This window comes from Oncorhynchus keta, chromosome 21, assembly GCF_023373465.1.
Source record: "Oncorhynchus keta strain PuntledgeMale-10-30-2019 chromosome 21, Oket_V2, whole genome shotgun sequence".
Taxonomy (NCBI): Eukaryota; Metazoa; Chordata; class Actinopteri; order Salmoniformes; family Salmonidae; genus Oncorhynchus; species Oncorhynchus keta.
This window is the reverse complement of record NC_068441.1, coordinates 42617261-42635489: the sequence shown is the minus strand read 5'-3', so window position 1 is coordinate 42635489 and position 18229 is coordinate 42617261. Positions and strand designations below refer to the sequence as shown.

The following is an 18229-nucleotide window of genomic DNA, read 5'->3' as shown; positions in this document are numbered from 1 at the left end:
GCGGACCTTTAACAGAATGTGACTGGCAGAACGGGTATATGTGGAGTATGAGGGCTGCAGTAGATATCTCCGATAGGGGGGAGTGAGGCCTAAGAGGGTTTTGTAAATAAGCATCAACCAGTGCGACATAGAGAATATAGAGAGATTTACAGTTTACAGAGGAGTATAGAGTGCAGTGATGTGTCCTATAAGGAGCATTGGTGGCAAATCTGATGGCCGAATGGTAAAGAACATCTAGCCACTCGAGAGCACCCTAACCTGCCCATCTATTAATTGCGTCTCCATAATCTAGCATGGGTAAGATGGTCATCTAAATCAGGGTTAGTTTGGCAGCTGGGGTGAAAGAGGAGCGATTACAATAGAGGAAACCAAGTGTAGATTTAACTTTAGCCTGCAGAGGTAACTACCTCAAGCTCTAAACCCTCAGAGGTAGTAATCACACCTGTGGGGAGAGGGGCACAAAGTCATAAAGGTACATATTATATATGGTAACTAGTTATTACTTTATCAATGCTTGATAAATAGTTTTGGGTTAATTCCAGATGGGGCGGCAGGGTAGCCTAATGGTTAGAGCGTTGGACTAGTAACCAGAAGGTTGCGAGTTCAAACCCCCTAGCTGACAAGGTACAAATCTGTCGTTCTGCCCCTGAACAGGCAGTTAACCCACTGTTCCCAGGCCGTCATTGAAAATAAGAATGTGTTCTTAACTGACTTGCCTAGTTAAATAAAGGTCAAATAAAAAATAAATAAAAAAATAATGTAGCTATTGGCGTGAAGATAATTTTGGTGTCAACCTAACAACTGATAGCACGTTGTTTTCTATTAAGAACCAGGTGAATGTTACATTTTTACATTTAGATTTTTGTCATTTGCAGACACTCTTATCTAAAGTTACTTACAGTTAGTTCATTCATTTTAAGACCACACGGTCAAAGTCAATATATTGTTTCCCATTAAAGTAGCTATCAGCAAAGTCAATGCTAGTAAGAAAAGATGTGTGTGAGGGTTAGTTCATGAAAAGCAAGGGTGTTTGTTTTTTATTTAAATGAAATGAAAAACAATTTAGGCTACTATTACGGTGTCCATATAAGGACAGTCTCAGAGTCACAAGGAGTTGGTGTCAGTGTCACGTAGACAAACCATAATTCCTGATGAGACTGAAAGTAACTCCTGTTGACACTGACATTAACTCCTGATAAGGATGAGTGACAGCGATGCCAAATCCTTGTGACTTTGAAAGAAGGGAGAGAACAGAGAGAGAACAGACGGATTCAGAGAAACAGTGAATGTAGTCTTTGTTTCAGGGTAGTTTATCACCGTCCTAATATAGACACTGTATCCTGGCATCCCTAAGGAACATATAAAAAGATCTTTGTCACATGTTATTTGTCACATGTACAGAATACAAAAGGTGTAAACCATCCAGCTAAATGCTTACATACAAGCTCTTCCTCAACAATGCAGAGTTCAATATCAAATGTACGAAATAGAAATCCAGAATAGGATCTTTTTTTTAAACCACAGAAACAACACTTGTTCAGATAGGCAAGAGTTTTAAAGGGGCAATCAGCAGTTGGAACAACAACAAAGCTTTTTCCCCACAACTATTTTGGTAAAAATGGGTCTGGAGAAATGCAATCACTGTCACGTCCTGACCATAGAGAGCCCTTATATTTTCTATGGTAGAGTAGGTCAGGGCGTGACTGTTTTTTTTTCTAGTTATTATTTTCTATGTGGGGTTCTAGTTTAGTTTTTCTATGTTGGTGTTTGGTATGATTCCCAATTAGAAGCAGCTGGCTATCTTTGTCTCTAATTGGGGATCATATTTAAGTAGCATTTTTTCCAGTTGTGTTTTATGGGATATTGTTTTGAGTTAGTGTATGTTACACCTCTTAGTTACAGTTCGTTGTTTGTTTCAGTCCTTCTTGGTTGTTTTGTGCGTTTCTAATAAATAATATGTGCAAAGCATATCGCGCTGCAGCTTGGTTCGATAATTATTCCAGCGAACGTGACAATCCCTCTCAAATTCATAGACAGAGATATGGATGCATGGACTGACCATCCATGATATCAAAATAATTGTTTTGAGGCAATAGTGTTTGTATACATACATTAGAGTAAAACAACCTTATTTTATTATTTTGTGTTCTGATGGGGTACAACAGTTGAACTAAGCTCATGAGGCATTTCTAAGTTATATTCTTCAAGAATAAAAGCCTACATATTATTTATTGAAGTCAAAACATTGCTGTAGAAACTGCAGATTGACCCTTTTTAAAGTAACTTTGATTTTCTTGGTAGATTCAACCCATCACCAGGTGCTGATGTATTGTTCCTTTTTCTGACAGGTACAATGTGGACACCAGAAGTTCAAACATTTCAAAACATGTAAGTACACTGGTGATATCATGCTATTAATATAAGCTGAATATCTTGCATATTTTCATGTCACTTCGTTATGTTTACAGCTCATTAGCTGTCAAGGGAAAATACTTCCCTATTAAAGCTGTTACATTTGGTTAGTCTTTGATTTGATTACTAAGTGATATTCTTCTTCAAGGAGGGAATGTCGGAATAATGAATTTGAATTATTTTTATACAAAAACAGAATGCTGTTTTTTTTTTGTCTCTGCAGATTTCCAACTAACAGATCTGTTTTTCTCTCTCTATTGCAAACCATTGTGGATGAGTAGAAGGTTAGTCAACAACATTACTATAAACACGGTTTGACGAATCACAAGGAATAGCGTTTTTGTAATTAGTTATAGCCTTTTAAGGACACATAAATGTGGATCTTCTGAAAAGGGAACAAACAATCTAGCTGGTTGGTTTTTATGAAGATCTTGCTTTAGGTTGTAGAGTGCTGTCCGTGGAGCTGGTAGAGCACAGCAGAGATCTTGCTTTAGGTTGTAGAGTGCTGTCCGTGGAGCTGGTAGAGCACAGCAGAGATCTTGCTTTAGGTTGTAGAGTGCTGTCCGTGGAGCTGGTAGAGCACCGCAGAGATCTTGCTTTAGGTTGTAGAGTGCTGTCCGTGGAGCTGGTAGAGCACAGCAGAGATCTTGCTTTAGGTTGTAGAGTGCTGTCCGTGGAGCTGGTAGAGCACAGCAGAGATCTTGCTTTAGGTTGTAGAGTGCTGTCCGTGGAGCTGGTAGAGCACAGCAGAGATCTTGCTTTTGGTTGTAGATTGCTGTCCGTGGAGCTGGTAGAGCACAGCAGAGATCTTGCTTTAGGTTGTAGAGTGCTGTCCGTGGAGCTGGTAGAGCACAGCAGAGATCTTGCTTTTGGTTGTAGAGTGCTGTTTGTGGAGCTGGTAGAGCACAGCAGAGATCTTGCTTTAGGTTGTAGAGTGCTGTCCGTGGAGCTGGTAGAGCACAGCAGAGATCTTGCTTTAGGTTGTAGAGTGCTGTCCGTGGAGCTGGTAGAGCACAGCAGAGATCTTGCTTTAGGTTGTAGAGTGCTGTCCGTGGAGCTGGTAGAGCACAGCAGAGATCTTGCTTTAGGTTGTAGAGTGCTGTCCGTGGAGCTGGTAGAGCACCGCAGAGATCTTGCTTTAGGTTGTAGAGTGCTGTCCGTGGAGCTGGTAGAGCACCGCAGAGATCTTGCTTTAGGTTGTAGAGTGCTGTCCGTGGAGCTGGTAGAGCACAGCAGAGATCTTGCTTTAGGTTGTAGAGTGCTGTCCGTGGAGCTGGTAGAGCACAGCAGAGATCTTGCTTTAGGTTGTAGAGTGCTGTCCGTGGAGCTGGTAGAGCACAGCAGAGATCTTGCTTTAGGTTGTAGAGTGCTGTCCGTGGAGCTGGTAGAGCACCGCAGAGATCTTGCTTTAGGTTGTAGAGTGCTGTTCGTGGAGCTGGTAGAGCACAGCAGAGATCTTGCTTTAGGTTGTAGAGTGCTGTTCGTGGAGCTGGTAGAGCACAGCAGAGATCTTGCTTTAGGTTGTAGAGTGCTGTCCGTGGAGCTGGTAGAGCACAGCAGAGATCTTGCTTTAGGTTGTAGAGTGCTGTCCGTGGAGCTGGTAGAGCACCGCAGAGATCTTGCTTTAGGTTGTAGAGTGCTGTCCGTGGAGCTGGTAGAGCACCGCAGAGATCTTGCTTTAGGTTGTAGAGTGCTGTCCGTGGAGCTGGTAGAGCACAGCAGAGATCTTGCTTTAGGTTGTAGAGTGCTGTCCGTGGAGCTGGTAGAGCACCGCAGAGATCTTGCTTTAGGTTGTAGAGTGCTGTCCGTGGAGCTGGTAGAGCACAGCAGAGATCTTGCTTTAGGTTGTAGAGTGCTGTCCGTGGAGCTGGTAGAGCACCGCAGAGATCTTGCTTTAGGTTGTAGAGTGCTGTTCGTGGAGCTGGTAGAGCACAGCAGAGATCTTGCTTTAGGTTGTAGAGTGCTGTTCGTGGAGCTGGTAGAGCACAGCAGAGATCTTGCTTTAGGTTGTAGAGTGCTGTCCGTGGAGCTGGTAGAGCACCGCAGAGATCTTGCTTTAGGTTGTAGAGTGCTGTTCGTGGAGCTGGTAGAGCACAGCAGAGATCTTGCTTTAGGTTGTAGAGTGCTGTTCGTGGAGCTGGTAGAGCACAGCAGAGATCTTGCTTTAGGTTGTAGAGTGCTGTCCGTGGAGCTGGTAGAGCACAGCAGAGATCTTTTGCCAACCTGTCACTTCTTGAATTGGAACTTTTATGTTTATTTTGGGATAGCGTGATCTAAGCAGAATTCAATATGCAGAGCCTTCAAAGTATTCCACATTTTGTTGTGTTACAGCTTGAATTTAAAATGGATTACATTTAGATTATTTAAGTATTTAACCCCTTCGTCATGACAAACCTAAATAAGGTCAGGAGTAGAAATGTGCTTAACAAATCACAATAAGTTGCATGGACTCTGTGTGTGCTAATAGTGTTTAACATGATTTGTAATTTTCTTTGCAAGCAGTTTTGGTAAATATATAGTAGATAGGGCAATTCACCTATTACAAACAGCCTGTGTGAATGCAGACGTACACACAGCTGTCTCACCAAAATAATGCTAACTTAATGCTGAAAGTAGTAGCCTAGTTATTCATGCATGCAAACAAAAACACTGAGTAGCAGTTTGGCTAAGAATACTGACACAACTGCGAATGTGAACTATTGAATGCAAACAGAACAAAACAGCGATACAAAGTAAACAAAATCTAAAGTTTAAAAAGTCATGACACAATCTATACTTAGGCTAGTTACATTAACAGTAAACAAATGTAATAAACAAACATGAAGATCCAAAAGCCTACAGCCTACTACAGTGAGATGCAGCCATGCTTTCTTGCCATATGAATAGGCCTATAGGCTCGCTTCATTCATGGAAAATCATGTTGCTCTTGAGTTCAGCAACATGTTGTCACGGCCGTCGTCGGAATGAGACCAAGGTGCAGTGTAGTGAGCGTACATTTTCTTTTATTTGTAAAATGTCGCCAACAAAACAAGAAATAACAAAAGGGCTATAGTGCCCATAACCAAGACAACTTCCCACAAATCATACTGCCTAAGTATGATTCCCAAACAGAGACAACGATAGACAGCTGTCCCTGATTGAGAACCATACCTGGCCAAAACATAGAAATACAAAAACATAGAAAACAACAGAACATATAATGCCCACCCAAATCACACCCTGACCAAACCAAATAGAGACATAAAAAGGCTCTCTAAGGTCAGGGCGTGACAGTTGTGATATGGCAAAATGCACTTTCCAATACATACAGTTCCATTCACAACCAGGGGAACAAATAGGCTACCACGAAAATCAGAACATAGTGTATCTATTTCTTTGATGTAACATAACAATATGTAGCTAGCTATACCCGGGGGCGTCATTTGGGTTCTCGCATTGGAATTACAGTTCCTTCAGAAAGTATTCATAACCCCTTTATATTCTCCATATTTTGTTGTATTACAAAGTGGGATTGAAATGTCATTTTACGTCAATGATCCACACAAAATACTCTAATGTCGAAGTGTAAGAAAATGCTAACATTTGTTAAAAATTATATATTTGATTAGATAAGTTTTCAATTCCCTGAGTCAATACATGTTAGAATCACCTTTAGCAGCAGTTTAAAGCTGTGATTTTCTTCTGGGTTCATCTCTAACACCTGTATTGTACAATATTTTCGCATTATTAAATAATTAAATAATTCTTCAAGCTCTGTCAAGTTAGTTGTTGATCATTGTTAGACAGCCGTTTTCTAGTCTTGCCATAGATTTTTAAGCCGATTTAAGTCAAAAGTGTAACTATGCCATTCAGGAACATTCAATGCCGTCTTGGTAAGCAACTCCAGTGTATATTTGTACTTGTGTTTTTGTCCTGCTGAAAGGTGAATTTGTCTCCCAGTGTCTGTTGGAAAGCAGACTGAACTAGGTTTTCCTGTTGGATTTTGCCTGTGCTTACCTCTATTCCATTTATTCCATCTATTCCATTCCATAAAAAACTCGCTAGTCCATACCGATGATCAGCATACCCATAACATGATGAAGCCACCACCATGCTTGAAAATATGTTGAGTGCTCCTCTGTGATGTGTTGCGTTGGATTTTCATCTTTTCACTCTGTCAATTAGCTTAGTATTATGGAGTAACTGCAATGTTGTTGATCCATCCTCAGTTTTCTATCACAGAAATTAAATTATGTAACTGTTTTAAAGTCACCATTGGCCTCATGGTGAAATACCGGAGTGGTTTCCTTCCTCTCCAGCAACTGGAGTTAAGGAGGTCTGTGTCTTTGTAGTGACTGGGTGTATTGATACACCACCCAAAGTGTAATTAATAACTTCACCATGCTTAAAGGGATATTCAATGTATTTTTTAAATTATTTTTTACCCATCTACGAATTGGTGCCCCCCTTTGCGAGGCATTGGAAAACCTCCCTGGTCTTTGTGGTTGAATCTGTGTTTGAAATTCTCTGCTCAACTGAGGGACCTTACAGATAATTGTATGTGTGGGGTACTGAGATGAGGTAGTCATTCAGAAATCATGTTAAACACTATTATTGCACACAGAGTGAGTCCATAAAACTTACTATGTGAACTTGTTGCATTTTTACTCCTACATTTATTTTGGCTTGTCATAACAAAGGGGTTGAATACTTATTGACTCAGATGATTTTTTTCTAAAATTGTAGCAATACATTATATTTACTATTAGGGTTAAGTGCCTTGCTCAAAGGCACATCGGCAGATTGTTCACCTAGTCAGCTCGGGAATTCAAACCTGCAACCTTTTGGCTACTGGCCCAACGCTCTTAACCGCTAGGTATTGCGTGTAGGCCAGTGATCAAAATTGATCAATTGTAAATTCAGGCTGTAACACAACAAAATGAGGGAAAAGTCAAGGGGTGTGAATACTTTCTGAAGGCACTATATATCTGTAATAATGTAATAATAGGACCAGAGATCACATATACTGCACATGGCGATTGCATTACTTTTGGCGTGTGAATATCGTGCCTTAACTATATCTCAGGTTAAATGAAAGTTCCTAAAGAAAAGTTAAAAGATAAGCTGCGATGTAGATTAGAACTACATTTACAGTGCATTAGCTCTCAGCGCAGGTGTCTTTAACAGAGGAAAATGTTTCCCCATGTTGTGTAAATCTGGTACTCCATGGATAATATGAGCTAGGAGTTAAATCTGGTACTCCATGGATAATATGAGCTAGGAGTTAAATCTGGTACTCCATGGGTAATATGAGCTAGGAGTTAAATCTGGTACTCCATGGGTAATATGAGCTAGGTGTTAAATCTGGTACTCCATGGGTAATATGAGCTAGGTGTTAAATCTGGTACTCCATGGGTAATATGAGCTAGGTGTTAAATCTGGTACTCCATGGATAATATGAGCTAGGTGTTAAATCTGGTACTCCATGGGTAATATGAGCTAGGTGTTAAATCTGGTACTCCATGGGTAATATGAGCTAGGTGTTAAATCTGGTACTCCATGGATAATATGAGCTAGGTGTTAAATCTGGTACTCCATGGTTAATATGAGCTAGGTGTTAAATCTGGTACTCCATGGGTAATATGAGCTAGGTGTTAAATCTGGTACTCTGTGGATAATATGTGCTACGTTTTAAATCTGGTACTCCATGGGTAATATGAGCTAGGTGTTAAATCTGGTACTCTGTGGATAATATGTGCTACGTTTTAAATCTGGTACTCCATGGGTAATATGAGCTAGGTGTTAAAAACTGGTACTTCATGGGTAATATGAGCTAGGTGTTAAAAACTGGTACTTCATGGGTAATATGAGCCAGTTGTTCTCCCGTTACAGGACTTCCTGGGCCAGATGTTCTGCACTCTGGGGGAGATCATTGGGTCCACAGGCAGTCGGCTGGAGAGAACCCTGTCGTAAGTCTACCAATGACTTCTATCAAGTATCTACTGTGTATCTGCTGTGTGCAAGCATGCATCACAACACGATCTGTCACTGTACGTCTCTGCATTTGACAGGCCTCCACAATCTCACAATGTTCTCATTGCCCCTTAGATTGGGAAAAACAAGAACACAATTATTGGTGTGTCTAAGCCCAGAGGCTCCCACTGTACGGCAGGCATGTAACTAGAGATTCTACGAGAGCGTGAGGCAGTAACACATGCTGTAGACATAGTTAGGCATCCCTTGTGAAAGCCGAACAACCAGACCTGGGTTCAAATACTAATTTAAATCTTTCAAATGCTTTGAGCGCTTTCTTAAGACTGTCGGGAGTGTCAGTTGGGATGGGTTTGCACTGTGGCACTTTTTTATTGGTTCCTTGCAACAGGCATAGCAGGGGTATTTCAAATGATTTACAATGGTGTTTGAAACCAGGTCAGTGACACAACACTGGCCCTGTGGATGACTCAGCATGGAATTGGGCCTTTTTCAATTAAAGTTGATAACCAACACACTGAGAACTTTGTCCTTCTCTCTCGCGCGCGCTCTCTCTCCCGCTCTCGCTCTCGCTCTCTCTTTCTCTCTCTCGTGCTCTCTCCCGCTCTCACTTTCGCTCTCTCTTTCTATCTCTCACTCACTCATGCTCTCTCTCCTGCTCTCACTTTCGCTCTCTCTTTCTCTCTCTCTCTCACTCGCGCTCTCTCCTGCTCTCTCTTTCTCTCTCTCTCACTCGTGCTCTCTCCTGCTCTCACTTTCGCTTTCTATCTCTTTCTTTCTCTCTCACTCTCTTTCGCTCTTTCTGTTTCTCTTGGTTGGTGTGAGTAACAGACAACACAACAATGCCATAAAGCACACACTCTGAGAGATGGGAAACTCTCCTAACAGTGTTGTGAACCATGTAGTTCATTATCAGACCTAGATAAATCATATTCCTATCCTATCACTGTCTGTCCCACTTGGCTTGTCTATCTTGGCCATGTCATTTATCTTCATGTGAGCCTGGTGGGGAATTTCCCAATGCAGGATACTTGTCAATAAGGCTTCGCTGCTCTTGGATTACAGTGCTGTATGTCACCATGTTTAGTGGGAAATAGTAAATAGGCAGGTAGCCTAGCGGTTAAGAGCGTTGGGCCAGTAACCGAGAGGTCGCTGCTTTGAATCCTCGAGGCAACCATGTGAAAAGAGAGCTTCTGCTAAACTACGTAAATGTACATTTTGACTGCATGGTGCCTTTTGACTGCATTGTGCTGACTGAAAGAGTGTTGTGTGTGTGTTGTGTGACTTGATGGGCATGTTTCTATGGCAACTGAGAGAGCATAATTTCTCCATCTGCTTCTATCACCAAAATTTCAATGGGGATGACTGTTTCATCTTCTACATTCTGTTCTCTAAAATGACATCAGAGATGATCTGCTTTCAGATCTCAGGTAAAGGGACAAAAAGTGCCCAGTGGCATTCAAAGGCTGAGGACTATAGGGGAGCCCATCACCACTGCCATATACAGTGGTGATGGGATATACCCCCCCCCGAGTCAATACTTTGTAGAGCTACCTTTTGCTGCAATTACAGCTGCAAGTCTCTTGGGGTATCAATCAATCAATCAAATGTATTTATAAAGCCCTTCTTACATCAGCTGCTGTCACAAAATGCTGTACAGAAACGCAGCCTAAAACCCCAAACAGCAAGCAATGCAGGTGCAGAAGCACGGTGGCAAGGAAAAACTACATAGATAGGCCGGAACCTAGGAAGAAACCTAGAGAAGAACCAGGCTCTGAGGGGTGGCCAGTCCTCTTCTGGCTGTGCCTGGTGGAGATTATAACAGAACATGGCCAAGATGTTTAAATGTTCATAGATGACCAGCAGCGTCAGATAATAATAATCACAGTGGTTGTCGAGGGTGCAACTGATCAGCACCTCAGGAGTAAATGTCAGTTGGCTTTTCATAGCCGATCATTCAGAGTATCTCTACCGCACCTGCTGGTCTGGGACAAGGTAGTACATCCGGTGAACAGGTCAGGGTTCTATTGCCGCAGGCAAAACATTTGAAACATGTTGTTTATAGCTGTAGCCTGTAATCCTATTTTCCTTAAACTCAAACCCCTAACCCTAGCTACTAAACCTAACCACTAACCCCTAATCCTAATTCTAACCCTCATTCGACCCATAACCCTAAACCTAACCCCTAAGCCAGCCTTTTTCCTTGTGGGGACCGGCGAAATGTCCCCACTTGTCAGAATTGTCCTTGTTTTACTATCCTTGTGAGGACTTCTGGTCTCCACAAGGATAGTAAACATACACACACACACACACCATCTTCCAGTGTCTATTTAAATTATTTAACAGGCCTCTGACCTACATAAGAGCAGACGGCTGGAAATGGAATCAATTTAATTTATTTAAACTCAATCTGGTTTTTAATGACATGACACCCTATTAAAGAGATGCTTCCCTCTCGCTACACCTCCCTACTTCAACAAGCATTTCTCAACGGCTGGCCATGCCTTCCGCCTGGCTACTCCAACCTCGGCCAACAGCTCCGCCCCCCCCCCGCAGCTACTCGCCCAAGCCTCTCCAGGTTCTCCTTTACCCAAATCCAGATAGCAGATGTTCTGAAAGAGCTGCAAAACCTGGACCTGTACAAATCAGCTGGGCTTGACAATCTGGACCCTCTATTTCTGAAACTATCCGCCGCCATTGTCGCAACCCCTATTACCATCCTGTTCAACCTCTCTTTCATATCGTCTGAGATCCCCAAGGATTGGAAAGCTGCCGCAGTCATCCCCCTCTTCAAAGGGGGAGACACCCTGGACCCAAACTGTTACAGACCTATATCCATCCTGCCCTGCCTATCTAAGGTCTTCGAAAGCCAAGTCAACAAACAGGTCACTCACCATCTCGTCATCATCGACCTTGCCAAGGCTTTCGACTCTGTCAATCACCATATTCTTATCGGCAGACTCAGTAGCCTCGGTTTTTCGGATGACTGCCTTGCCTGGTTCACCAATTACTTTGCAGACAGAGTTCAGTGTGTCAAATCGGAGGGCATGCTGTCCGGTCCTCTGGCAGTCTCTATGGGGGTGCCACAGGGTTCAATTCTCGGGCCGACTCTTTTCTCTGTATATATCAATGATGTTGCTCTTGCTGCGGGCGATTCCCTGATCCACCTCTACGCAGACGACACCATTCTATATACTTCCGGCCCGTCCTGGACACTGTGCTATCTAACCTCCAAACGAGCTTCAATGCCATACAACACTCCTTCCGTGGCCTCCAACTGCTCTTAAACGCTAGTAAAACCAAATGCATGCTTTTCAACCGATCGCTGCCTGCACCCGCATGCCCGACTAGCATCACCACCCTGGATGGTTCCGACCTTGAATATGTGGACATCTATAAGTACCTAGGTGTCTGGCTAGACTGTAAACTCTCCTTGCAGACTCATATCAAACATCTCTAATCGAAAATCAAATCAAGAGTCGGCTTTCTATTCCGCAACAAAGCCTCCTTCACTCACGCCGCCAAACTTACCCTAGTAAAACTGACTATCCTACCGATCCTCGACTTCGGCGATGTTATCTACAAAATAGCTTCCAACACTACTCAGCAAACTGGATGCAGTTTATCACAGTGCCATCCGTTTTGTCACTAAAGCACCTTATACCACCCACCACTGCGACTTGTATGCTCTAGTCGGCTGGCCCTCGCTACATATTCGTCGCCAGACCCACTGGCTCCAGGTCATCTACAAGTACATGCTATGTAAAGCTCCGCCTTATCTCAGTTCACTGGTCACGATGGCAACACCCATCCGTAGCACACGCTCCAGCAGGTGTATCTCACTGATCATCCCTAAAGCCAACACCTCATTTGGCCGCCTTTCGTTCCAGTACTCTGCTGCCTGTGACTGGAACGAATTGCAAAAATCGCTGAAGTTGGAGACTTTTATCTCCCTCACCAACTTCAAACATCTGCTATCTGAGCAGCTAACCGATCGCTGCAGCTGTACATAGTCTATCGGTAAATAGCCCACCCATTTTCACCTACCTCATCCCCATACTGTTTTTATTTATTTACTTTTCTGCTCTTTTGCACACCAATATCTCTACCTGTACATGACCATCTGATCATTTATCACTCCAGTGTTAATCTGCAAAATTGTAATTATTCGCCTACCTCCTCATGCCTTTTGCACACAATGTATATAGACTCCCTTTTTTTTCTACTGTCTTATTGACTTGTTAATTGTTTACTCCATGTGTAACTCTGTTGTCTGTTCACACTGCTATGCTTTATCTTGGCCAGGTCGCAGTTGCAAATGAGAACTTGTTCTCAACTAGCCTACCTGGTTAAATAAAGGTGAAATAAAAATTTAAAAAAAAAAAAACTCTGCCTTGTATACACACACACACACACACACACACACACATTTGTTTTACTGTGAGGACCAAACAATGAATTCCCATTCAAAATCATATTTTCCCAAACCCTTAACCTACCCTTAACCTTAACCTTAACCCCTAACCTTAACCTTAATATTAGCCCCTAACCTTAACCTTAGCCCCTAACCCTAAACCTAACCCATAACCCTAGTTCTAAAACTAACCTCAAAGCCTAAAATAGCTTTCTTCCTTGTGAGGACTGGCGAAATGTCCCCACTTGTCTGAATTTTCCTTGTTTCACATCCTCACAAGGATAGTAAACACACACACACACACACACACACACACACACACACACACACACACACACACACACACACACACACACACACACACACACACACACACACACACACACACACACACACACACACACACACACACACACACACACACACACACACACACACACACACACACACACACACACACACACACACACACGCAAACCATCTTCCAGTGTCCATTTTCATTATTTAGCAGATCGCTGCCTTTGACCTACATAAAAACAGATGGCTGGAAATTGAATCAATTTGTTTCCATCCTTAATCTATTTCCACCCATTCTGGTTTTGAATGACACCATATAGAAGAAAGGCTTACCTCTCGCTACATCTTCCCACTCTGCCTTCCACATTAGACATTTAAATAGGTTTGAATATTATAAGAAGGCATCAAGGTTGTGTTTGTGGTTGCTCTGTACACTGGAGTCCGTCTGAAGTTGCCTCCTCCTTTCCCAGATTTGATTTAAATTCTCAGGGAAGAGGGAGTTTTAAAGCCCTTCCGCTGTATAGTAATTTACTTCCCATTGGGAATCTGGGAAAACATTGGTGAATTCTATTAACTGACAACAAATGGTAAGGCTGCATGCTCCATAGAACCACGACCGTCAAACACAAGCTTATGCCAGTGTCTTGCTAGCTTCCCCACGGCACCAAAGTCCATTATCAAAACCTTCACAATCGCATCTGAACTTAATTTAAAGTTAATTTGAAGAAATATCCCAAACACCCACTCTCTTTCTCTCTCTCTCGTTCTCTCTCTCACACACACACACACACACACACACACACACACACACACACACACACACACACACACACACACACACACACACACACACACACACACACACACACACACACACACACACACACACACACACACACACACACACACACACACACACACACCCTTTATTAACGTTGTGCTTAATTAGCAATAAAAGGTCTTGCTTCAGATGTACATCTCTTCTATTGGCAGTCCATCTGCTGAAATATTTAAAAGCCATATGCAGAGCGACGCTCAATGTCCCTCTGTGGACTCCCACCCAGCTTTCGTTCCACTCAGTACAGTACCGAAAACTGGCATGGCCTCAGAGCTTTGATCAATCCAATACTCACCAACCCACCAGTTAACAGACCCCACGTCTCTTTCTCTTTGCTCGCTTGCTCCGTGGCCCCTTATTGTAAGTCTATGGCTTATGATGGCCCGACCTCGGCACGTTCAACATCAACTCTTTGTTTCCACAGGATTCTGATAAACTCATTTCAGTTTGTGTGAGTCTTGATTGTAATCTAAATAGAAAAAAAATACATTTCAAAGCATGAAATGTGAGCCTTTGAAGTATCGAGTGAGTTTTTTGGCATTGCGGCATGTTGGGGGGTTTTGATCTGACAGGCAGCGTCTCTGCAACGTCTGTCTGTAGGCTATATGCTGATACTCTGAGTTTGTATTTATCTCCACACCTGGGTTCAAATACTACTTGAAATTTCTCAAATACTTTGAGTGCTTACTTTAGCCTGCCTGGAGTGCCAGGTAGGTGTGGCTCACACTCAATCAAGCCTAGCTAAAGTATTTGAATATTATTTCAAATTGTATGTGAACCCAGGTCTGTTCCACCCCCCGTGCTGGTACAGTGCATACACTGCACTGGTGAGTTGCCATGGAGAGGATACTTTTGTTCCTGTGTGGGAGACTTTGGGTGGTGAAGTACATTAGTTGGAGCTGGTGCTGCTTTAAAACCTGTGGTTGCTGTTTGCTGTGTGTGGCAGGCAGACCTGGGTTCAAATAGTTCCTGACATCTTTCAAAGATCTTTCAGCATCAGCACAAGTCTGCTCGTGGTGCCAGATAGGCAGGGTTGACAAGTTTTCTGACTATTCCAATGGTTGCATTGTGCCTGTCAAGCTCAATCAAGAACTACTAAAATATTTTCAAAGATTTCAAATAATACAGTATCAGTCAAAAGTGTGGACACACCTACTCATTCAACAGTTTTTCTTTAGTTTTACTATTTTCTACATTGTAGAATAGTAGTGAAGACATCAAAACTATGGAAGAACACATATGGAATCATGAGGTAACCCAAAAAGTGTTAAACAAATCAAAATATACTTTATATTTTATATTCTTCAAAGTAACCACCCTTCTTCGCCTTAGCAATCTCAATAGGATAAAGACCTCCTCCATTCCTGTCATTATTGAAAGAGATCATGATACCTCACATCTCAAAATAGGGCTACTTAATGTTAGATCCCTTACTTCAAAGACAATTATAGTCAATGAACTAATCTCTGATCATAATCTTGATGTGATTGGCCTGACTAAAACATGGCTTAAGCCTGATGAATTTACTGTGTTAAATGGGGCCTCACCTCCTGGCTACACTAGTGACCTTATCCCCCATGCATCCCGCAAAGGCGGAGGTGTTGCTAACATTTACGATAGCAAATTTCAATTTACTAAAAAAATATATGTTTTCGTCTTTTGAGCTTCTAGTCATGAAATCTATGCAGCCTACTCAATCACTTTTTATAGCTACTGTTTACAGGCCTCATGGGCCATATACAGCGTTCCTCATTGAGTTCCCTGAATTCCTATCGGACCTTGTAGTCATAGCAGATAATATTCTAATCTTTGGTGACTTTAATATTCACATGGAAAAGTCCACAGACCCACTCCAAAAGGCTTTCGGAGCCATCATCGACTCAGTGGGTTTTGTCCAACATGTCTCTGGACCCACTCACTGTCACAGTCATACTCTGGACCTAGTTTTGTCCCATGGAATAAATGTTGTGGATCTTAATGTTTTTCCTCAAAATCCTGGACTATCGGACCACCATTTTATTACGTTTGCAATTGCAACAAATAATCTGCTCAGACCCCAACCAAGGAACATCAAAAGTCGTGCTATAAATTCACAGACAACACAAAGATTCCTTGATGTCCTTCCAGAATCCCTCTGTCTACCCATGGACGCCAGAGGACAAAAATCAGTTAACCACCTAACTGAGGAACTCAATTTAACCTTGCGCAATACCCTAGATGCAGTTGCACCCCTAAAAACTAAAAACATTTCTCACAAGAAACTAGCTCCCTGGTACACAGAAAATACCCGAGCTCTGAAGCAAGCTTCCAGAAAATTGGAACGGAAATGGCGCCACACCAAACTGGAAGTCTTCCGACTAGCTTCGAAAGACAGTACCGTGCAGTACCGAAGAGCCCTTACTGCTGCTCGATCATCCTATTTTTCTAACTTAATTGAGGAAAATAAGAACAATCTGAAATTCCTTTTTGATACTGTCGCAAAGCTAACTAAAAAGCAGCATTCCCCAAGAGAGGATGGCTTTCACTTTAGCAGTGATAAATTCATGAACTTCTTTGAGGAAAAGATCATGATTATTAGAAAGCAAATTACGGACTCCTCTTTAAATCTGCGTATTCCTTCAAAGCTCAGTTGTCCTGAGTCTGCACAACTCTGCCAGGACCTAGGATCAAGAGAGACGCTCAAGTGTTTTAGTACTATATCTCTTGACACAACGATGAAAATAATCATGGCCTCTAAACCTTCAAGCTGCATACTGGACCCTATTCCAACTAAACTACTGAAATAGCTGCTTCCTGTGCTTGGCCCTCCTATGTTGAACATAATAAACGGCTCTCTATCCACCGGATGTGTACCAAACTCACTAAAAGTGGCAGTAATAAAGCCTCTCTTGAAAAAGCCAAACCTTGACCCAGAAAATATAAAAAAACTATCGGCCTATATCGAATCTTCCATTCCTCTCAAATTTTTTTGAAAAGGCTGTTACGCAGCAACTCACTGCCTTCCTGAAGACAAACAATGTATACGAAATGCTTCAGTCTGGTTTTAGACCCCATCATAGCACTGAGACTGCACTTGTGAAGGTGGTAAATGACCTTTTAATGGCATCAGACCGAGGCTCTGCATCTGTCCTCGTGCTCCTAGACCTTAGTGCTGCTTTTGATACCATCGATCACCACATTCTTTTGGAGAGATTGGAAACCCAAATTGGTATACACAGACAAGTTCTGGCCTGGTTTAGATCTTATCTGTCAGAAAGATATCAGTTTGTCTCTGTGAATGGTTTGTCCTCTGACAAATCAACTGTAAATTTCGGTGTTCCTCAAGGTTCCGTTTTAGGACCACTATTGTTTTCACTATATATTTTACCTCTTGGGGATGTCATTCGAAAACATAATGTTAACATTCACTGCTATGCGGATGACACACAGCTGTACATTTCAATTAAACATGGTGAAGCCCCAAAATTGCCCTCGCTAGAAGCATGTGTTTCAGACATAAGGAAGTGGATGGCTGCAAACTTTCTACTTTTAAACTCGGACAAAACAGAGATGTTTGTTCTAAGTCCCAAGAAACAAAGAGATATTCTGTTGAATCTGACAATTAATCTTAATGGTTGTACAGTCGTCTAAAATAAAACTGTGAAGGACCTCGGCGTTACTCTGGACCCTGATCTCTCTTTTGAAGAACATATCAAGACCATTTCAAGGACAGCTTTTTCCATCTACGTAACATTGCAAAAATCAGAAACTTTCTGTCCAAAAATGATGCAGAAAAATGTATCCATGCTTTTGTCACTTCTAGGTTTGACTACTGCAATGCTCTACTTTCCGGCTACCCGGATAAAGCACTAAATAAACTTCAGTTAGTGCTAAATACGGCTGCTAGAATCCTGACTAGAACCCCAAAATGTGATCATATTACTCCAGTGCTAGCCTCCCTACACTGGCTTCCTGATTTCAAGGTTTTTACTGCTAACCTACAAAGCATTACATGGGCTTGCTCCTACCTATCTCTCTGTTTTGGTCCTGCCGTACATACCTACACGTACGCTACGGTCACAAGACGCAGGCCTCCTAATTGTCCCTAGAATTTCTAAACAAACAGCTGGAGGCAGGGCTTTCTCATATAGAGCTCAATTTTTCTGGAACGGTCTGCCTACCCATTTCAGAGACGCAAACTCGGTCTCAACCTTTAAGTCTTTACTGAAGACTCATCTCTTCAGTGGGTCATATGATTGAGTGTAGTCTGGCCCAGGAGTGGGAAGGTGAACGGAAAGGCTCTGGAGCAACGAACCGCC

General features: G+C 42.3%; 1 protein-coding gene across 2 annotated transcripts in view; it reads left to right on the top strand.

Annotated features, from left to right (window-relative positions):
• The window catches only part of LOC118399710 (copine-9-like), a 164048-nt gene that overhangs the window by 73568 nt on the left and 72251 nt on the right, over nucleotides 1-18229 (top strand). Inside the window, exons 5-6 of one of the 2 annotated variants that reach the window (XM_052473955.1) lie at nucleotides 2349-2388; nucleotides 8284-8360. In XM_052473955.1, coding sequence (XP_052329915.1) covers nucleotides 2349-2388; nucleotides 8284-8360 — 117 coding nt within the window. Of the gene's footprint in view, nucleotides 1-2348; nucleotides 2389-2632; nucleotides 2697-8283; nucleotides 8361-18229 lie in introns of those variants that run through there. The other variant, XM_052473956.1, reaches the window with a different exon arrangement.